This window comes from Candoia aspera, chromosome 1 (genome assembly GCF_035149785.1).
Source record: "Candoia aspera isolate rCanAsp1 chromosome 1, rCanAsp1.hap2, whole genome shotgun sequence".
Lineage (NCBI taxonomy): Eukaryota > Metazoa > Chordata > Lepidosauria > Squamata > Boidae > Candoia > Candoia aspera.
This window is the reverse complement of record NC_086153.1, coordinates 86,052,090-86,073,017: the sequence shown is the minus strand read 5'-3', so window position 1 is coordinate 86,073,017 and position 20,928 is coordinate 86,052,090. Positions and strand designations below refer to the sequence as shown.

At 38.3% G+C, this 20,928-nt stretch overlaps 1 protein-coding gene across 1 annotated transcript; it reads right to left on the bottom strand.

The window, feature by feature from the left end:
• Nucleotides 1–8,953: 8,953 nt before the first annotated feature.
• ZC3H12D (zinc finger CCCH-type containing 12D) lies at nucleotides 8,954–19,103 on the bottom strand. The gene is made up of 5 exons (XM_063293964.1): nucleotides 18,690–19,103; nucleotides 13,559–13,698; nucleotides 12,117–12,351; nucleotides 10,911–11,017; nucleotides 8,954–9,969 (listed from the first exon to the last, which is right to left on the bottom strand). The coding sequence occupies exons 1-5, from the start codon at nucleotides 18,989–18,991 to the stop codon at nucleotides 8,954–8,956; spliced, it is 1,800 nt and encodes a 599-aa protein (XP_063150034.1). The 5' UTR covers nucleotides 18,992–19,103.
• Nucleotides 19,104–20,928: the final 1,825 nt, after the last annotated feature.

Here is a 20,928-nt window from a genome sequence, read left to right as displayed (position 1 = left end):
TATCTTGAGTTGATGGTTTTGTGATTTAGGTGGGTTAACTGTCTTTGTAACAGATAAGTTATTTATAAAAATTAAAAAAATATATTGTAACATCTGTTTTGTGTCTTTTTAACTAAGAAGTATGTTTTACTGTAGATACTCGTTAAATAATTGTTCAGTACTAAAATACATGATGATTCTGATTTTAAAATCATACCCTAAGGGCTCTTTTCTTGGGTCTAAATCTTTAGCATGATAGCAAATCCAATGCTTGTTCAAATGTTATTACAGGTACTTGTTAAGGAGATAGTCTGCTTGGTATCTGATACTTGCAGTTACTAAGGTGTAATGCGTGTGCTTGCTTCTGGCACAATCTTTAATACTCATTTTTATCTGTTGTATATTAATATGGCAATGACAAATGAGCCACTTTAATTATTAACTCCTCACAGGAATCAGCACTGCCTGAGATGATGAAATATTATAAAGAATTACAGAATGAAATTTCAAAACAAGCACTTCCATCATAGGGAATGTAAGAGCACATGGACTCAGAAAGCCAATAATAGTACCTCACATATTTCTACTATTTATGCAATGGAAGTTACTTTCCAATATTAGGTAAGTTGCTGTTAATCCTAATAGAAATCTTTACTGCAAAAATGCTCCTGCAAAAATCCCCCATACCTATTTTTCTAAAATACTGGTTGCTAGGGAAGAATTATTTGTTTTCTTTTGCAACATTATCAGTTTGTGAAGCATTCTGTAGTTCTTGTTGCTTTTCATGATATCCTCGTGACTTCAAGTTGCAACAGCATTTACAGTATTGGAGAAATGCTGTATTGGCATTGACACTGCATCTTAAGTTTGATATATTTTAGGTATTACTTTAGGACTTATGGAAGAGCATCAATATAATAAGAGTTGACTTTTTAAACAGTGAAAACTTCTGAACCTCCCTTTCCCCCTGCATCTCCTAGCATTCTTCAAATCTGCCCCAGACAGTCTTGTGGCAGAAGAAAGAATTCAGTAAGCCATCAGTGCTTTTGTTGACATGAATACACAGTTGGATATAACCCACAGTTATTGGAATATCTTGGAGCACCAGAGCTTTAGACCTTTGGAATTGTTGGCTTTAAAATACAGTCTGTTGATTGTGACACTATATCATGGAAGTTGAGTTGGAGTGGGTCATTGTTTTATAACTTAATGTTTCTGGGTGTGCTTTTCTTATCTCTCTGTTCTTTGAAATTAAAATTTTATTACGTGTCTATGGGAGATATCTCTACAGGATCCATTTGTCTTGCAGCCACCACTAAGCCCTATTCTGGTTTAGATATTTTCCCCCTCCTGTTATTTTTTTTAGTTCTCTGAGGCAGTATGACTGGCTGGAACATAATAAAACACAGGGCAGAAGACCCTTGGATGCCATTTAAATAAAGAATTGAATGGACATTTATGAAGTAACTTTAAATAGTTGAAGTCAGTCAATACTTGCCTTCCTAGCACGAAATATATTCCCAATCCTGTCTCTTTAACAGATGGAGGTCTTCTCAGGCTAGACCCTTAGCTTCCCTCAGACCTGTGCTTCCATTTACTCCCCACAAATCCATCTCCTCCAGTTCCCTCTTCCTTTTCCTGGAATATAAACCAGGAGGAGGTACCCTGTGTTACCACAGTCATAACAATAGATTACAATATTTTGACAAAGATTAAGCAAAAAATAAAGGGAAAACAAACTTAAAAACTAGAAGCGGGTCTTTATTAAGAATTGGGGTGAAGTTTGAAGTCAGAAGAGTTAGGAAAGGTTGAAGACTGTTGGTTTAACATGAAACTCTGCCTTAAAGTACAGTAAGCTTTGCTCACAGCATTTTAGCAAATTTCCATCTGAGCATAATTTTGGAAAGCAAAAAAAGAAATCTCAATTGTTTTATAAGTATAACTCAGATACTTTTAATGAATTAAAAGTAATTTTTTTGTTCGTCCTTTTTATTTTTTTCAACCAAATGGAACGATGGAAAAAACTACATGAAAGGGTTGGGACTCCGTCTGTCTGTCTGTCCATCAGTAGGATAATTCTTTGAAAACAGAATAAAATGGGACCAAATTTGGTATGGTGAAAGAAGCCCACAAAGGAAAGACTGAGTTTTAAAAAATGGGCTGAATCTGTTTGGAATCTGTGGAGAGAGAAAACCCAGAAAAGTTTTCCTTAGTGTATCCTTATGGGAGAGAGAGTTGGGTAGTGGCTCAGGATGCTTCTGGCTGCTTTATGAGTTTGTGTCTCTTTATCTTATCAGATATTTGTATTTACACTTTAATAATTTCAATTTTTACTGTTCTGTAAATATGACAGGCAAATGGTATTAAAATACTTATGCTAAATGTTTGTTTTTCTCCTCCAACACAGCAGGCTAAAAAGAAATTACAGGAGGTAATCCTGTTATTAGAGCCAGATGGATATAGTGATTAAGGTACTAAGCTAGAAGCTGGGAGACCTTAAGTTCTAGTCCTGCCTTAGATGCAAAGCCAGCTGAGAGACTGGGCTGGTTACTCTCTCTTACTCCTAGGAAGAAGGCAGTGGAGTCAACACTGACTTGAAGGTATATCTTCCGCTCAGAAAAGTTTCGTTATTAAGAAAGCATTGTGCATATTGGATGATGGGTAGGGCTTGTGAGGTCTGGAGGCAGAATTACTGGAAATACAGAGACAGAACTACTGTTCTTTCAAGAATGGGTCTGGACCTAGAAAAACGCTTGTACTACCAGATTCACACTTTGAAGAGAGAATATCTCTCTTCATCACACAGAACACATTCACACTATCACACACAACATTTTCTTAGGAAATTCAAGGCCTTTAATTACCATTATGTGTAGCTTACAACCTGAGGTGCTCCCAAAACTTTGGTTAGCCACAACAAAGAAGGCATGCTTCCTGGGTTTGATCGGTGGCATTGTTTGGTTAAAGAGTCCCAAAGTGCACCAGCTCACACAGTCTTACTGAATGGGCAGAGAGAGAGGCAGTCCATCAAATAGCCTAGCTTTCTCAGTTATCCGGCATGCATCAGCAATAATGACTCTTGTTCTTCAGCCTTTTCTAAAACCAGCTAGAGCATCTGATACTTCTTGCCATGTAGGATTGTAATCTGCATTGGATGATTCTAAGCATTATTTTGCTGGCATGTGAAGTTAAGGATATTTTGTAGTAATCTGCATACTGTCTCAATGTCATTCTCCAGATTTCCTGGCGCATCTTCATTAGAACCTTTATTGATTCTGCTGCTGTTGCTTGCCATAGTTCTGTCAACATTCCATCAATTCCTCTAGCTTTTGGACTTGTTATTGACCTGAGTGTGGATCTAATTTCATCTTCTAGTACTAGAGGTTCTTGTAAGTAGGGAATATCTTCTAAGGTATCTTGGATTTTGACATCTCTATTGTACAGAATTTCAATATATTTCTTCCATCTTTATTTTATCCTCTTTGAATCAGTTACATTCTGTCTGTTGGTATCCTTTGGCATACCAAGTAAGGGATGGAAAATCTTTCCTTGTTTTTTCTGTTTCCATTTTCAGTGTCTTTACAGATGTTGTAATACTGATCCTTGTCTCTTCTAACAGATCCTTGAAATTCTTTGTTAAGTTCCTTGCTGAGATCCCTTCCTTTCTCCCACTGTTTGTTCTGACATCCAGTTTGCTTTCTTCTGTTTCTTGATCTCTGGCAGTCTCTTTTCACATTCATCCTTAACAATTTCTTTGGTTTCATTCCACAGTTCTCTGATTCAGGACTTCAGGGTGATTTCTAATGTTTTCCTTGAAAATGGTGAGGATATGCTCATATTGTGGAAACTGGTTGGCTTAGTTCTTCCTCTTTAGCTTGACTTGGAACTTGCACATAAGTAGTGCGTATTCCACAGTCAGCCCCGTGCCATGTCTTTGGTGTTGTAACTGAGCTTTTTCATCTCCTTGTACCAATAATATAGTCAATTGACTTCTGTGTACTCCATCTAATAATGTCCATGTATACAGGCATAGTTTTATTCTGAAAACTGTGTTAGCAATGAAGGAATCACTGGATTGGCAGAGAGCAATAAGGCATTCCCTTGCTTCATTTCTCTTTCTTAAGCCATGTAGTCCAATTGCATTTTCCTTCTTACTATTTCTAACTTCAGCATTCCACTCTCCAACCACAAGCAGCACATAGTGCTTTGTGTGAACTTGACAAAAACACTCAGCAATCTCTTCTGCATCAGTGGTTGAAGCATAAACTTGGATAATCATCATATTAAAGTGTTGTCTGTAAAGTGTAACTAATATTATTCACTAACTGACTGCATTGTCCCAAGTACTACTGTCCCCCTCCTGACACTGAAAGCAATGCCTGCCTGCCTGCCAATCTTATCTTATCTTATCTTATCTTATCTTATCTTATCTTATCTTATCTTATCTTATCTTATCGTGGTAGACAGTATGATCTTCTGCCTGAAAAAGTCCAGTTCTGGTCCGGTTTGATGCCTAAGATGTCAACATGCAGTTGTTTTCATCTCATATTTTATGTGAACTTTCCTATGTTCATTCTTACGGCACATGTTCCCACTGTGATTCTCTCTTTGCAGCTTTGGATTTTCTTTTCCTGAAGGCCTTAATTGAGCCATGTCATAAACACCATTAGTATTCTAAAAAATCCACAGCTCTTCCTCAGGAGCATGTTGAGTGCTATCTGACCTGAGGGGCACATCATCTGGTACTTATCAACCAGATGTCACTTTATCTTGTCTATCCATGTGGTTTTCTTGGTAAAATACAAAATGATTTACCATTGCCTTCTGCACAGCATGAAATTATGCCTTTGCCATTGTCACTAAGTGATCATCAGCCTCCAGCATCTTCCTATATCACTGCTGCACAATGTAGGTGCCTGCTTGGTTTAGCTGGGCAGCTGGGATAACTGCCGCCCCTTAAGTGATCCTGCTGTGAGTATATGCACTCCTAGCATTCTTTGTTCATCCCTTCCAGGAGCCCCCACCATGATGAGGCTGTGTAGCAAGACTTGAGGGGGAAAAGAGCCAGTTTGGTCTAGTGGTTAAGGTGCTGGGCTAGGAACAAGGAGTCTGTTAGGCATGAAAGCTGGCTGGGTGACCTTGGGCCAGTCACACACACTCAGCCCAACCCACCTCACAGCATAGTTGTTGTGGGGAAAATAGGAGGAAGGAGTATTAGGTATGTTCACCACCTTGTGTTATTTATAAAAATAATAAAGGGATAAAAATGAAATAAATAAAAATATTTATACATACATACATTTCCTCTCTGTAACATTTATCTAATATCCCTCAGTGTCAGGTTCTACATGTAGATTTTGCATTGTTAGAGTGACACTGAGTGGTTTATTATATATAAAGAGTTTTAGATTTTATTTTTTAGATAGTTTTATTAAAAGATTTTACATAGATAAGTTCAAAGAAATAAAAAAGAAAATGTGAAAAAAAAGATAGAAAAAAGAAAGTAAAAGAAGAGAAAACAGAGAGAGAAGTGACTTCCGATCTTTCTCTCGGCAGTTATACATACAATTCTAGTCAAACCTCTCTCTCTAAAGTTTCATCATAATTCCTTTCTTTCTATAACCTTTCTAATCAAAACTATAAGTCACAAAATCATTTTCTTTCTTATGCAAAAAGTCCATAAGGGTTTTCAGTCATTGATCAGTGTCAATAAGGACCTTTCTCTAATCAGAGAAATCAGTTTGCCCATCTCAGCAAGTCCTGTCAATTTCACCACCCATTCCTCCATGGTGGGTAATGCCAAATCTTTCCATGTTTGTGCATATAGTAATCTCACCACAGTAGTCATATATTGAAATAATCTTCCATGGCTCTTTTGTTTATCCTTGAGTTTTAGATTTTTTGATAAAATCAGAGGCAATTTTCTTCGAATATCTTTCTTTTCTGAGTATCTCCATCAAGGCATTTTAAGGCATCTTATCTGCCTCCTCAGGGTATGTTCAAGCTTGAACATATACTTCTGATTGTTGAACGTGAACAGGCTTTATCAGGCGTGAGTGAAGGGATAGGGAGGCTCGGGTTCTTACGGCCTTACCCAGTTTTGAATTGTAACTTTAATATGGATTCCATATTAGTGACCTTCCTGAATTTATCAGTTCCTTGTTCCATCTATAATCTCAAGGATTACTCGAAAGATTGGCAAAGCAATCCAGTGTGGGCCAGCGGGAGCTGGAAATCTGTAGAAAATGTTCCACTAGTTCCAAAACTATACTGTCTTGCTTCAAACAGAGTGAAATAGTATATAAGTGGGTTTTAATTTTCTCTCAGGGGTCTTTAAAAATATTGTATCTTAAGAGTGTGATTAGTGAGTCTGATCCAGGAGCCTGGCGGGGAGGCAAGAAAGCAAGAGATGTTTGGATCCAAGCTCACTATTGCCCTGCCTGTAGGATGCTTCAGACTGAGCCCAACCACAAGTGAAAACCCTGTTCATTGTAGCTTAGACCTGTGGCACTTCTGTGGGATTTCTGGGGGCTGGCAGGGTGCACATGGTGCTCCACCCATAGAATTTGCCTTTCAAGATGGAGGAGCATTTCGCATTGTCCAAACTGCCCTCCAGAGGCATGGGTCAGTCACTCTGTCTTTCTGGAAATTGAAAAACAAAGATTCACTCATTGTAAGAATAATGCCAGAATGGATACAGATGCAGTATCTTCAGTAGGCCAATTCAAAATAACAAAATACTGATAAGGATGATTTTAAATCCTAAATCTTTTGTTTTGTTACTTCTGGCTACCTACATAGAATCTGGGTGGTGGGGGGGAGTTCAGTTTCAAACCATGTAATCATTTTACTTGAAGTACCTCTGGTTTCATAAATCATTTAAAAAGACAGTCTGACTATAACTACTTTAGCTAATTTAATCATCCTTGATGAAAAATAATTTATAAGATAGCAGCATTTTAAAGAAATTATGTGGTTATACTCTGCCAATAAGTAAATGTATGCAAAGTGGTAATTTGTAAGAATATTTTTAAAGCAGGCAATGGACTTTTCCTATTAAAAATCAGTGAAGGCTGGGAAACTGTTGTAACAATCAAAAGTTGCTTGATTTCAATTTGTGCATTCAGTGAAATCTGCATTATTAGTAGATTTAAGATTAGCAGATTGGTTAACTGGACCAAGAAAAGATAAAATGCTTCTGTATATGGGGAGTTGTCTAATTTTGACATGAAACTTCCAGCTCTAGTGATATCCCATGGCTAATAAAGATGTACACCTTTAGGACAAAGTTGCACTTCATAATGGAGGGGCATGACTGCATCTCTTCCCACCCCCCACCCCACCTGCAAGACTAGTAAGGCCTGGGATCTAGAACTTGGGTGTATGCTAGCACACCTTTCCTAATGGCAGGGGGAAGCTCCCATTGAGAAAAATGGCGCAAAGGGAAAGGATCTACCACGGTATATTCTTTCTGGATGTAGCTTGCCCCTTCAGTGGCAATTCGTAAACCCCACCCGACCAATGCAGTAGCATTCCCTTATCTGTCCTAACTTGGTTTATTTAACAAGATAGATACATTGGATGTAGTTGAGGTTATGTATTATTTTTATTTAAAAGAGCTATTCTTCACCTTTCCACAAACAGGTCCTCATGGTAGCTTCCATATTTATTTTGAATACAAAAACAATATATAAAACATATTCACATAATATGTTACATAATTTGTTTGCACAAATTCACCCACAAGCAGACAGGCAAGCAAAATAGGAAGCAGCTGCAGAGTAAGCCATAACATACTTAACATATCCCATCCACAGCTTCAGGAATATAGGGAAAAATTAACTGGTGCTTACAAAAACAAGATAAATGATACAAGTAAAATAAATTTGGGGGGGAGAATATAATCTTGCCATTGTCCCTGGCTGTTTACATTAGCATCAGCACTTTGGACTAACCTTAAAAACAACGTGGAAGCCAGTGAAGATTTTTTTAAGGATTACTGAAATAATATCAAAATGGAGGTTTTTGGTTAACAATCCAATCACCTCCATATACTGGATCAGTTGCAGTGTCTGAAAATAGAGTATTCAGGGATAATCCAGCAAATAACAAACTAAACCAACCTAGAGTGAGTGAGTATTTGTCCAGGAGATGTTTCAATTAATGCACCAACCAAAATTGGGAGGGAAAAACTTGAACATATAGATGTCACTTGAGGGCTTATTTTCTCTGTTGGTTATTAAGGAAAGGAGATATAAAAATAGGTGTGCATCCGTAAACCTGAAAACTAGAGATCCAGCTAGTCAAAATTACTGAATATGTATCCCTTGGTGTTTGGGAGAACACTGTTGTCATTCTTGCCTTTGCCTTACTGCTGCAAGACTAGCATGTCACAGCAGCTGGCAGTCTCTTACTGAACTTGGCTGATCTCTGAAAGGCTCAGCAGTGGCAGCCCTGGATGGGAGACCACCAGGAAATCCCAGGCCTGTTGGAAATACTCCTGGAAGAAGAAAATTGCAAATAACTCCTATATTTTTGTTGTATTGTTGCCAAGGAAACTACAAAACTACGTGGCCGTATCCATGTAGCCACCAGAAGTTAACTTTGACTTGAGACTAGAATAAGCTTGTTAAACAGAAACTCTAACCAAACATAGACAAAAAAACTTCTCATGGTTTGATAAAAGAATGAGAAATTGTTGGGGAGTGGTTAAATGGAAACAAATATATGAAGCTGAAGTCATCTAGGAGGATGTTTGTGGGAAGCGTATGTAGGAGGGATCCAAAGAATATAAATTGGCTTAATGGATTGAAAGTTAGGATGTTGTTTCCGGGGGTGGCAAGACAGAAGGCATAAATATTTGAAACCCAGGGAAAAAAATAAAGGGTGCGTGTTTGTGTGCAGATATCTGCATCTGTTCTCACCAGATGATTTGCTGAAGTTTACCATGTTTAACTAAGACATGAGAAAAGCCTTACCATGGTTTTCTGTTAGGGAATCTACCATGTAGGTTCCCATACTTCTGAGCTAATGGTATTAAATTTCTCATTATGTCTGTGTTGGAAGAGGTTGAGGCTTGGCTTTTCGGATGGTATGGGAACGTAAAGCTTGGAGGTTGCTGGATATTTGCTTGCTCTTTAGAAAAGGGATTTGGAGCCAAATTCTGCTGAGACTCCATACCAGAAGGATATATGCCGCGACTGTCTGCTCTGAGTGAGCTGGAATTCAACAAAAATAATTGGTCAGAAGGTCTGGCTTGCAAATGTCCAAGATAATGCATATCTCCATATTTGCTATATGAAAATGTCTCAGCTGAAGAATCTATAGAATCCCATTCTTCCTTGGGCTGGGCCTTTGAGATTTGCCTTGCCAAAAAGGAAGGTGTTTGTAAGGCCTGTGTTGCTGATGCCTGTTTTCTGCAACATCCTTGGAAGTTACAGATTTGTAAACATGGACAGTCCAAGCACAGGCTGTGATGAGACAAAAGTGGACCTTGGCTGTATCTGCGATAATGATCCCTAGGAGGCTCACTTACTAGGGCTTCATATTTTACAGGTCCTCCAAGTGTATTTCCAGAGTAAGTTAGAGAAGATGCAGTGAAGTGCTCAGACAGTGCTGCTGCATATCCTGTTTGACTGTGTTGTAGTAAATTCAGTGGAGCCTGGTGGTCGTCCTGATACGTGTTTGTCCAGTTGTTTGCTGAAGCCATGTGGTACTCTCCTCTTTGTTGTGGGATGCTGGTGTGAACTATTTCTGAGCTGAGTGCTGTGTTGCTTCTGCTGTTAATAGCACTTCTAGGACTATATAGAGTTGCTGGATGCCCACTCTTGTTCTTCATGGGTTTTGTTCCCATCTTTTCTTCTTCAGTCTTCTGACTGAATGAGCAGGTTTTTGCTTTGGCCCGGAGTTCATCAGCTACAGAGAGATGGTCCCAGCTCAACCTTTCTGGGTGGTAAAATTTGCACTTGATGCCATATGTGCATTTTTTGCCTGTGGAAAGTAAAATGACTAGATAATTAGCTAGTATCAGTGGGGCATGAAAGCAGATAGGAGCATCTTACGCTTTTTAATTTTATAAAAACCATCTTTTTAGGTACTTTGATTTTATACAAGTACAGAATAATGTCGAGAGAAAAGATAATGTATTTTTGGGGAAGATATATCTTTGGCTTACTTGAGAATATTACTTTGCCATTGGATTAGCAAAACACACCAACCGTTGTTCTTGTCACTGCCATAATTGCAAGCTCCTCTTATATGAGGTTGTAATAGTTGACGATAGAAGAAACAATGTGGCATAGAGGGTGGGTGGTGTTTTTTTTTTGCACTATTTACTAATTCCCACTGTGCAAAAGAGAGTGCAACATAGTGAAGTCTGAAATTATACTACCATAATATTCTTTTGATATATTTTCCCTGACAAGATACACAGAAACTTATAAAAATGTCTTGCCTAATAATTGGTATGCCCAAATTCCTACCTCTGTATGGTGAAGTTCACTACATAGAACAAAAAAGCAGCAGCAATGGATAACTGAAGATATTTCTTTTGAGGTTCACTCTGTGACTCCATGGGCATGTCTAGAGGTGTGCATAAAATGGAAAATGTGTTTTGTTTCATGCAGAAAACATATGTGGCCTAGAAGTTCAGCCAAACCATTCTGGGAGGGTTGTGGCTTGGCCAAACTGAAACCTGGAACTTTTGGGGCTTTTTTTAGTGTATAATTTTTGATAAGGTGGGTGCTTGCTCTTTGGAAAGATTTGTGGGTTCCAGGTGCTGAAGAAATGTAAATATATGAATATGCAAATAATGTGCAGATTTATCACAAGCTATTGACTAGAAAAGCCAGTGTTTTAGTCTTGCTCTTTCTGTAACTGGTTTCACAGTAAATTTGGCAAACTTAATGGATTCAGCATTGAACAAAACTTACCATAAGGACAGAGCTGCCATTTTGATTCAGAGAAAAGGGTTTTTTTGCTAAGAAAATTGTCAAGAGAAGGTCCGTGTCGGCCTAAAGGATCATCAGGTGGCATGAATCTAAAAATAAGTAATAACAGAATGTACTGAATGAACATTCTCATAGTTTTCTGAAATGTGCTGAAGTTCACAGCATAGATGCTAAATATATCTTTAATTCAGTATTCAAATCAATGTCCTCATAGAAAAATACCTGCAATATACATGTGAACTCCCAAACATGTTTTATATGTTTGAATGTTTCTAAAGCTGTCATAAATGAGAACTTCAGAAACCAACAGCAAATCTGTACAGGGCAAACCCTTTGAAGCTATAGGTGTAGATTGTATATTAAACCCAGTTAGTGACCACTCCCATCAAAATATATGTGAGCTAAATCTGCCTAGTTTGCTCGATGCCTAATTTCTGCGTGCTCTGCCTTGGCAGGCAAGTTAGAATAGTTTCTTTAAGATAGCACCTTTGAAAACCAGTACAGTACTGATAACTCATTATAATACACTTATTAAATATTGATTAGCATTGGGGAAACTCAATTCAAGTTCCTACTCAATCTTGAGCTGCCAGGGTGATTTTAGGTGAGAGGGTCACTTCTGTCAGCCCAACTCACCTTATAAGGCTGCTATGTGGGTAAAAATGAGAGAACACATGCACAGCAGAAAACTTATGTCCCAGCTGCATGGAAAAGGCAACATGCATTTGAGTAAATGTTTACTATAGCCACGGTCTCTGCCTATTTTGCAAATTATACATATATTTATTTATGGTAGCAAATAGAAGTCCAAAAGATACTTATTTCCTCTTATACATGCCCTCTGATGGATTCAGCAAAAACCTCAGCAGAAAGAAAAGTATCTTCTATCTGCAGAAGGTTTTTGGCCCATTGGAGCTTCTCCACTGGCTGAACAGGATTAGAAATCTTCACCAATCCACCAGCTCCTTGCAGTCCCTAACAGTCTAGAACCAGATGGGGACAGCAAAGTTTAGACAGGACTTTGGCAAAAACAATTCCTTTCATCAGGAGGAGCAATCTGGGTGGAACTCTGCTTTGTCATGCTTCTGCTTGTGGATTTTAAACTTAAGATCTTGCTCCTTGAAATTTGCACTTTTTAATGTTAGAGTTCAGTTAGAAATCTGGTTTGCGCATATACCAGACTCTTACTTGTCATTGACAAAAGAATACATCAGCAGTCGCTGCTCAATGAACCATTTCCACTCAGGGTTTTCATTCTGCAGATCTCGAAAGTTGTCATTGGAAACAATGACCCCATCTTGCTCATAGGCCAATTTAACAATGTAGCGATCATCGTAGCACATCATTCTTTTGCCCTTTATGTTGCGGGATGGTGTATAGACAAGAATTGCTTGCTTTGCAAGGCTTTCAAGGATATGCTGATCTAAAAGTAAAAATGAGACAGGAAAACGAACAAATATTAGTAAACACACACATACAGAAAACTTGCATGCAGAATTGGAAAATGGGCTTCAAAATATCAGCATTGCACAAGGAATCAAAAACTGTTCGTAAAGTTTTCATCTGTCAAGTTCATGTATTTATAAAACACAAATGAAGTGCTCATTTAGTTTGGAATGAACCCTAATGCTTTCCATTTAATTAGGATGGAACTGAACTGAAATGTAAGTTACCTGATAAATTGTGGTCTCCCAGATGTTGGTGAATATAAGTTGTAGCCAACCTGGCCAGTTATGAGAGATGCTAGAAGTTCAGCAACATTTGAAGGATCACACATTCCCTGTCTGTTTAAACATTGCTTGTTATGTTTATTTTATAAACTGAACCAATAAGCTATCAGTTATGTACTCAAGACTTGAGGTTGGATTGGGATCCATGATTATTTAACAATTCATTCTCACATCTGGGAGCTGAGCAGCCTAGAAATTTTACAAATTAAATTGCCATTGGGTACAGAAGTGCAGATACAGCTGAAGATCATGAATATGGATATAAAAAGTAATTTGTTGTCCCTAAATAGCATTTCAGTGAGGTGGTAAGTGAAATACTGCTTAACAGAAGCTCTTGAGAAAATTATGTAAGATTCCACTATAAACAGACAAATACTAGTGGTGCTTACAACAAGGAACATTGTACTACACTTCCTTTACAGTGTAATATTTATAGAATATTCTAGACACATTGCCATGATACTTTGAAGTCCGCTTTTATTTTAAATGTATCTTATAAGCATGAGATGTTAAAATCTCTCTCTAATTGTGAGCATGAATTGTTAGGTAATCCATTTATGCCAGAGTCTATGAAAATCTGAATTCTAGATATTACTGCTATCAATGCAAAAGAAAAAAAAAAGGATTGCTAGTTTGTTGAAGTCATAGTTATTGATAAAATAAAAAACATAACCTAGCTGTTGGGATTCAGCCTCTTTGACAAAAATAAGAACTTAAAGGAAGGTTATTTAAATATTTGAAAACCAGTGGCTATAGCAAAAACTGATTAAGTGTGGTTCTGATTGTTCTTATCTGCCTTATGCTTCTGTACTTAATATTTAATCTCATTTATTGCAGTATGAATCATCTGTTACTGGAAACTAATACTTCATATTGAAAATCTGTTGGATCTATTCGTACCTGTAACAGGGGTATCAAATCGAGATTGTTCCTTTCTCCAAGATGGAACGAAAACTTTGATGTACTGGTGACCTCTTTGTTTGAACCAGTCTACCACCAGCTGAATTCCTAAGCATGAAAACACTTCCTTGTTTCCATGACTGGGAAAAAAATGGAAAGTATTTTTGAGTGTTAGCAAGTTTCAGTACTTTTTAATGGTTTCTGCCACATATCATCTGCTGAATTTAAGTGAGCTCTTGTGCCTAGGAGCTAAAATTCCTGGCAAGTGGGAATGGACTTTTCTTTAAAAAGAAAAGAATATGAATTTATAGAATTTCATTCTATACTGAAAACCATTTCTCAGGATGTGTCTACAAGCATTTCTTTTTCTAACTGTTGTGTGCTTTCAGTGTTGATTCTGATGGATGGGCTTTCAGTTCTAGAAAAAGCAAAGTATGTCTGATGTACTACATATCAGACTTTTCCTGCCCTTAACATCAATGACATTTTGTAGATCTATCTTTTAAAAGCAAGGTGAGGAGAGAAGACTGTTACCTTTGTCTATTCCCCTTCCAAATCCTTTTTGTTACGAAGCTGTTGGGAAGAATAATTCAAAACTGGATATTATTTCACATTCTACTGACCCAGAAATGTATCTAGATGCGGGCCAGTTGTTAGGAGAAGGATAGGAAGTATTTGGAGCTAGCAAGGCAACTGTGAACAAGATGTACAATGTTCAGGATCTGATCTGATCAACCCCTATAAAGTTCTTAGATGCCTGGCAGACTTCTATAAAAAGAGTGATGTTTCAACCACTCAGGTGTCACCTTACGAAAATCAGCCTTTTGAATTTTGCCTGAAATCAAACTGTTAGCATTAAAATTCCTTTTAGCCTGAAGATATTTACCTTTACAAGTAACAGGGAATACATAAGGTGTGTATTCTGCATGAAGTAGAGTTTCTACATAGTTTCTAAGTATCTAGATCTATCAGACACATAACCATTTCAAGATGAGGTCTACCCTTGGGTTTTGAATGTTATGCTAGGGCAACACATGGAAAGAGCAGAATAATAAAGATTTTGAATGAGATATAGATCTATCTCAACATAGATCATGAACCTGTAACAAAAGAGGGGAGGCAGGATTTTTTTCTTAGTTTTTCTTCTCTTCATGGAATCTAACCAAGCAGACAATAATTTTAGCTGTATCACAATTACATAGTAAATCTATTTAGTTTCTTCTATACATAAAAACATCTGTTCAAAAATCCTAGAGTCAGCTGATGATGCTATCTCTACTTTGAATATTCTGGATAATAGATACTGCTTCTATTAAACGTTACAGAGGAAATTTCCCTTCAAGTCAAGTTTGATTTCTGATAGCTTCAAGGACATGTTGATGTAGTTTTCTTGGCAAAAATATGAAAATAGTTTGCCATTGCTGGCTTCTGAGGTGTTTATAGGGCTAGACTGTCCAAACAGAAACTAGATTGAACCTTGTTTAGGTGCTGCCACCTAGCTGAGCATTATATGTTTTAATTTTTTTTCCAATTGTGCAGCAAATTCCTGTTGTTTACATATTTCAGTGTACATCTCCATAAACTAGAAAAAAATTCTCTTCTACAGTCCAGCTGGAACTCCAAATTCCTATGACATGGACGAAGAGAGAGATGCACACAGATTTGTGATGGATGAAATCCATTCCTAGGTTATCAGAAGGTAATGGTATCATATCTGGGTTTAATTCTACTGAAACTTTATGGTGATTTTGATGTGCAAAGTAACTAGAAGTATGCTGTTTGTTTATGGACACAAACTCATTATCTTAACACAATTTCCAATACAGAGCAGTAGTCATTATTTGAGTTGTAAGTTAACCATTGGTTAGAGAAGGCTGGTATCAAACAAAGTGATTTTCATTTACTTCAGTTTTACCAACAATGTTTTTGTACATTCATAGGCAAATTCACAGAGCTTTTTGATTGCTAAACATAAAAGCTTATTTACACTAGCATTGTTATAATTGCTCTGTTAGATACATCTTGCTTGCTCCTGATATCCCCTCCAGGGTTGTTTGTTCTGGGTGGTTTAATAAGAATTGTAAAATCCTTGTTGACTCTAACACACAGGTCACTGCATTTTCCTGAGGAACTGTGGACTCCACTCAGAAGGGAGAGCAGCTACTTGTATGAATCCCCTATGCAGGTTAAAGAGGTAAGTCAGGAGTAATTACTCCAACTTTTAGCAATCTCTTGATGAGGTGAACAGCATTACTCATCTGATGCCACTAGAACAGTTGGGCTACCACTCACATAATTCCCAGCAGATGGGATCTCGCTGGTGGGAGATTATGAGAATCACAGTCCAACAAGTCTGGCAGGTGCCAGGTTCTTATTAATACTATTATTTCAATTTATAAAAGCTGCCTATGTACAAAAGCCATGTACAAAAATTTAAAACTCTATCATAAAAGCAAACAGAAAAATTAAAAGCCAGTAATGTTGTAAACAAAAAAGTTAATCTAGCAGTGTTTCTCAAACTTGGCAACTTTAAGATGTGTGGACTTCAATTCCCAGAATTCCCCAGCCAGCATGGCTGGCTGGGGAATTCTAGGAGTTGAAGTCCACACATCTTGAGAAAGACTGCTCAAGAGTACATCAAGGACACATACACAGTTGTAATTGAAATTATTCAGCCCCCACTGTAAATCAGGTTGATTGTCAAAATGTACAGACTTTCAGCTGTTTGCAATGAACAAATCAAACAAAAGCAATTGAAATAGCTCAACACAACAAATGCTTCAAGTGGTGTCCCCAAATTCAACTGAAAATGCAATTTATAATGACTTCTCCAGTCTCAACATTATTCAACCCCCTGAATAGAATCCGTCACAACAGCACACATTCAGTTGCAAAACAGGTGTTGTCTCGAGCACACCTGATGCAACTAATTAAGGGCTTCATTAGTTGCACCAGGTGTGCTTGAGCTGGAACACATGAAATACCTGAACTGGCTAGGGGTTTGCTGAGTGTCACGTTTGACTGCTTGTTAGAAGTATGGCTAAGTCAAAAGAATGGTCCAAAAAGGTAAGAGAAGAGATCATCGCCCTTCACAAACAAGGAACAGGATACACAAAGATAGCGAAGGCACTGAATGTTCCTAGAGACATCGTTGGAAGCATAGTTCGCCAGTTCAAAGTTAAAGGGACAGTGGTTACACTACCTGGACGGGGCAGAAGAAGGAAGCTGTCAATGGCTGCAACCAGATTTCTGAGAAGGCGGGTTGAGAGAAACCCTTGAGTGACTGCAAAAGACCTGCAGCAAGACTTGGTGGCAACAGGCACTGAGGTTTCAGTGAGCACAGTAAGGCACATACTAAACACAGAAGGTTTCCATGCCAGAACTCCAAGACATACACCGCTACTGACCCAAAAGCACAAGAAAAGTCGGCTCCAATATGCTCAAAATCATATAACTAAGCCACAGAAGTTTTGGGATTCTGTTCTGTGGAGCGATGAAACAAAACTTGAACTTTTTGGCCTGATGTATCAGCGGTATGTCTGGAGGAAGAAGAATGAAGCATACGCTGAAAAGAACACTCTGCCTACAGTTAAGCATGGTGGTGGCTTGGTGAAGCTCTGGGGCTGCTTTGTATCCTCTGGCGCTGGAAACCTGCAGCGTGTGGACGGCAAGATGGATTCATTGAAGTATCAGGAAATCCTAGGAGAAAACATCATGCCGTCTGTAAGGAAGCTGAAGCTTGGGCGTCATTGGACCTTCCAACAGGACAATGATCCCAAGCATACCTCAAATTCCACTAAGGTTTGGATGCAGAAGAAGTCCTGGAGGATTCTACAGTGGCCATCACAGTCACCTGACTTGAACCCCATAGGAAATCTCTGGTGGGATTTGAAGAAGGCAGTTGCAGCACACAAACCCAAGAATATTACTGAACTGGAGGCCATTACTCATGAGGAATGGGCTAAGATTCCTCAGGAATGCTGCTGGAAGCTGGTGTCTGGCTATGCATCTCCTTTGCAGCAGGTCATAACAGCAAAAGGGTGCTCTACTAAGCCCTGAAGATGCTTGCCATGAAGGGGTTGAATAATTTTGAGACTGGAGAAGTCATGATAAGTTGCATTTTCAGTTGAATTTGGGGACACCACTTGAAGCATTTGTTGTGTTGAGCTATTTCAATTGCTTTTGTTTGATTTGTTCATTGCAAACAGCTGAAAGTCCATACATTTTGACAATCAATCTGATTTGCAATGGGGGTTGAATAATTTCAATTACAACTTTAACTATTATGCCAATCCAAGGAAGGAGCCTGGCATACTGCCTACATAATTCAGGAACTACTGTAGAAAATAGATTGAGGGTTAGCCTTAGAAAAGGCTAAACCAAGACCAGATGGTTGCTAAGGGACTGCTAAGCTTTGTGAAACCATTCAGTCTACAGGCAGGGTGATAAAAAAGCTTAACAAAAATAAATTGTGCCGGAACTTGCAGTTCAGTCCTGCTGGAGGGCACCTGATTGGGAAAGACAGGTTTGTGCTCAGCGGAGCGGTGTGTGTGCATTCATGCACTGTTCATTATTTTTTATTTCCCCATATATGGCCCCTCCCCCATTTCTTTTAAATGTGAGGCCACAAACTCTACAGCCTCTTTCCTGTGCCACTCACCACCCTTTGGTTTTTATCATCAGGAAGTCCGCAAAAGAGTGAAGTCTGTTGTCATAATTTAAGAATTCTTATCTTCTCCTGGCAGGTATGATTTTGTAATGAAACCCACAGCAGCACAGTAGTTGGCCTTGGGTGCAGACCTCCGTAAGATGGGATGCCTGTCAGCTTGCACATGTGGATTTTGAAAAGAGCTTTTTTGTGTGTATACATAGTTAATCTCCTTTGCTTTCCACCAGCTACAATTCAAATAGGATCAGTTCACACATGAAATCCCTCTTTGGATGTAGCATATACCCCTGCTGTTGTAGCTCAAATATGTCAGAGAAGAACTTTTATGTTATAAAAGTTCAAATGCAACACAGTTACCCACTTAATACTATGCCTTCCTGAAAATAGGAGTGGCCATCCCCAGAACACACAACTGCATTCACCATATTTTAAGTATTCCATCTTAAATACTTAAATGCTTGCCTCATTGCGACGTTGCTCCCATCGATTACAATAGGTCTCAGGTGACCGGATGTCTCACGTGGTTCCTCAGTAGAGCCCTGGGGAAATGGCAAGGGCCCATATGTTCCATGGGCAGCAAGACTGGGATGAAGACAGGGTGTCCCATTCTCACTCTCATGAGGTCTCCTCCCCATGTGAATCAATTCTTGCAGCAGATCATTCTCTGAAGCCTCTTGGCCTAATTTCTCCAGCACTTTGCACACTTCCTTCTTGTTATAGCCCAGCTTGTGGAAGAATTCAAGCTTGTTCTGTTGTGCTTCCATGTTTGCACAAAGGTAGGAATTGTATTTTCTAAACTGGAGAATCAGCCGGTATAGCTGGGTGCAGAGTTTTTTGTGCTGCTTTTAATCAATAGTGATCATCCAGTGTAGCAACTGAGAATATATCCTTGAGAGAGAGACAGAACAAAAATATTTAGTGACAATGATAAATCAAAGTGCCAATATAGAACACAGGAAAACTTCAGGATTAAGTAGTTTTTGTAATATAAAACAATTAGTTGCCACGGAATTTTGTGTACTTTCTTTAAAAAATAAAAAAATTATACAATTGAAATACTGTTTATAAAATAATCAACATAATAATCCCTATTATTCCAAAAGAAATCTCTATGTAATTTTAATAAACATAATAAATGTTTGCTTTCTATCCATGAAAGCATTCAGAGTATTGCTGAACAAGCCCCAATACTTCCCAGTATCTAGGTTTTTGTAGATATAATATTGACAGATGTTCAGGGACAAAAGGCTCTTGGGACATACCTATTCATATGAACCTGCCTTTTTCAAACTGATGCCCACTGTCAGAATTCGTAACTTGCCTGATGAACCCGGGAGAAATAATCCTAAATCATTTGGGGAGCCTTAAATTGTGAAAGGCTGATGAGAGTTTTTGATGCTTAGGATTCAGTCTCCTCAAGGGACAATTTATCACATGTCAATATTAGGCTTTATAGATGTTGGGTAAAACAGAACACTTCTATTTAGATTTCTTTCAAGTTAAGAAAAGCTCATGGGGATAAAATAGAATCTTTGCTTAATCTGTCTCAAATTGTGTTAGCTCTCTTGACTTACCAGCTGTGTAAAGCCTGTCTTGAGATGTTCTGAGCATCAGTGATTCTCTCTTATTAAATACAACTTCTGGGCAACCAATATCCATCAGAACATCAGGTATGTGCCTAAGATAGGTGTGCAAGAGTGACGTAGGCAAAATCCTGTGCATATGCATACAGACGCAGATGCTTGACTTCAGCCTTATCTCTGATTGCAGCAATGAAAAACAACTTCGAAAGGAGTTGCATTTGGGCACTGAGGTTAGCAAAGTACAGATACCATCTCTTTTGCTGGTGAAGTTAATAACAAATGCTTAGCAATAAACAAACGTCCAGTGTTACTGAAAAAAATGTGTCATTGGCAACCTGAGACTTGATTATGAGGTAGGTGGAAGACATTGCTTTGATGGCAAGTTTAAGAATCATTATATAAAGAGAACATGCAGCCCTCAATGTTTTGAGCTTCAGCTTCTAGCAGTCACCGCAAGCTAGTGAAGGAAACTCAAGAGTTGTCATTCTGCACATCCTCTTTTCAACGCAGACTTGCACTGCACTTCTAAATTTAGCTCATTATCCCCTCTTGTACCCTAAATCCCAGACACACTTAATGAACAACATCCCCCCATAGTTTTTGCTACTCTTGTTACTTTTCTCCCTGTAAAGGGAAAAATAATGGCATTTTTTCAATTATCAGGCATGGATGCAGTCTTCACACTCATTAAACAAGTTCACACAACCACTCCATAAACAAACTACAGTTACATTTTTTCAGTTACCCCAACTGACTTACAATTTTTAACATATTCATGGCATTTATGACTCCATCAATTTTTATTTGATATTATTTGGCGTTAATTTTGTTCTGCTCTTTAACACATCAATATCATTCCCACATAGATTTCTAAAATAGTCCTTGTAGCCTTCCCTCACTTCAGTTTCCTTGCAACTAATTTCATGACTTTTTATTCCATTTGCTCGGCTGGAGGTTCCTTGTTTAGCCGCCTTCACCCACTCCCAAAACAATGTTCGTATTTCCATCAGAGTTGCTTGGCATTTTCTCTGCCTTGTTCAATCTTTACCATTCCTTGATCGTTTTGACCATATTCTTTGCAGCCATCTTTTTCTCTATATACACATTATGCAGTATCT

Bases quoted from the DNA above. Each gene is read 5' to 3' on its own strand.
- ZC3H12D (XM_063293964.1), bottom strand. From the start codon at position 18,991: ATGGAAGCACAACAGAACAAGCTTGAATTCTTCCACAAGCTGGGCTAT. The intron at 11,018-12,116 runs GTAAGAGTCTGG...ACTTATTTTTAG, and splicing joins TATTCTTTTGTCAATGACAA to ATTCATGCCACCTGATGATC. The intron at 9,970-10,910 runs GTAAGTTTTGTT...TACTTTCCACAG, and splicing joins ATGGCAGCTCTGTCCTTATG to GCAAAAAATGCACATATGGC.